Source organism: Trypanosoma grayi (genome assembly GCF_000691245.1).
Source record: "Trypanosoma grayi strain ANR4 Tgr_2625_V1, whole genome shotgun sequence".
In the NCBI taxonomy this organism is placed as follows: domain Eukaryota; phylum Euglenozoa; class Kinetoplastea; order Trypanosomatida; family Trypanosomatidae; genus Trypanosoma; species Trypanosoma grayi.
This window is the reverse complement of record NW_008828243.1, coordinates 1-441: the sequence shown is the minus strand read 5'-3', so window position 1 is coordinate 441 and position 441 is coordinate 1. Positions and strand designations below refer to the sequence as shown.

General features: G+C 58.3%; 1 protein-coding gene across 1 annotated transcript; it reads left to right on the top strand.

The window, feature by feature from the left end:
- On the top strand, positions 1 to 441 carry DQ04_26251000 (hypothetical protein; the record flags this gene model as incomplete). The annotated part of the gene is made up of 1 exon (XM_009318320.1): positions 1 to 441. A coding segment is annotated over one exon (441 nt), but the record flags the coding sequence as incomplete, so codon positions are not given.

Here is a 441-nt window from a genome sequence, read left to right as displayed (position 1 = left end):
CTAACGAACCGAACAATAGGACGCAAGAACCGGACCAGCCCACACCAAGACCCCTCAAGCAAGAGCGGGTGGAAGCCCCTGCCTTGCACAGTGCGGCTATAAAACGGAAAGAAAGCGATGAAGCATTACCAAGTATTCTAAAGCGCGCGGGAACAGAGGCATCCCTAACGACAGGCGCCGATAACGCACGGGGGAAGAAACCCCCCACTGCCAAAGTAGCGGAAGGGAAAACATCGCATGGTGTTCTCGAAACGGTTTGCCCACATCGGCCCAGCCGCGTCGCACTGTGGAAAATTCCATGGGGGCCTGCGCTGCCCCGCCCCAAAGGGTTTCCGACGCCGCTTCGCCGAAGACGGGAACAATGCGGAGGAGCTATGTTTCACGAAAAAGCTTGCCCAGCACCCCCTTTCAGTGGAGATGTTATGCCCCAAGCGCCCCCCC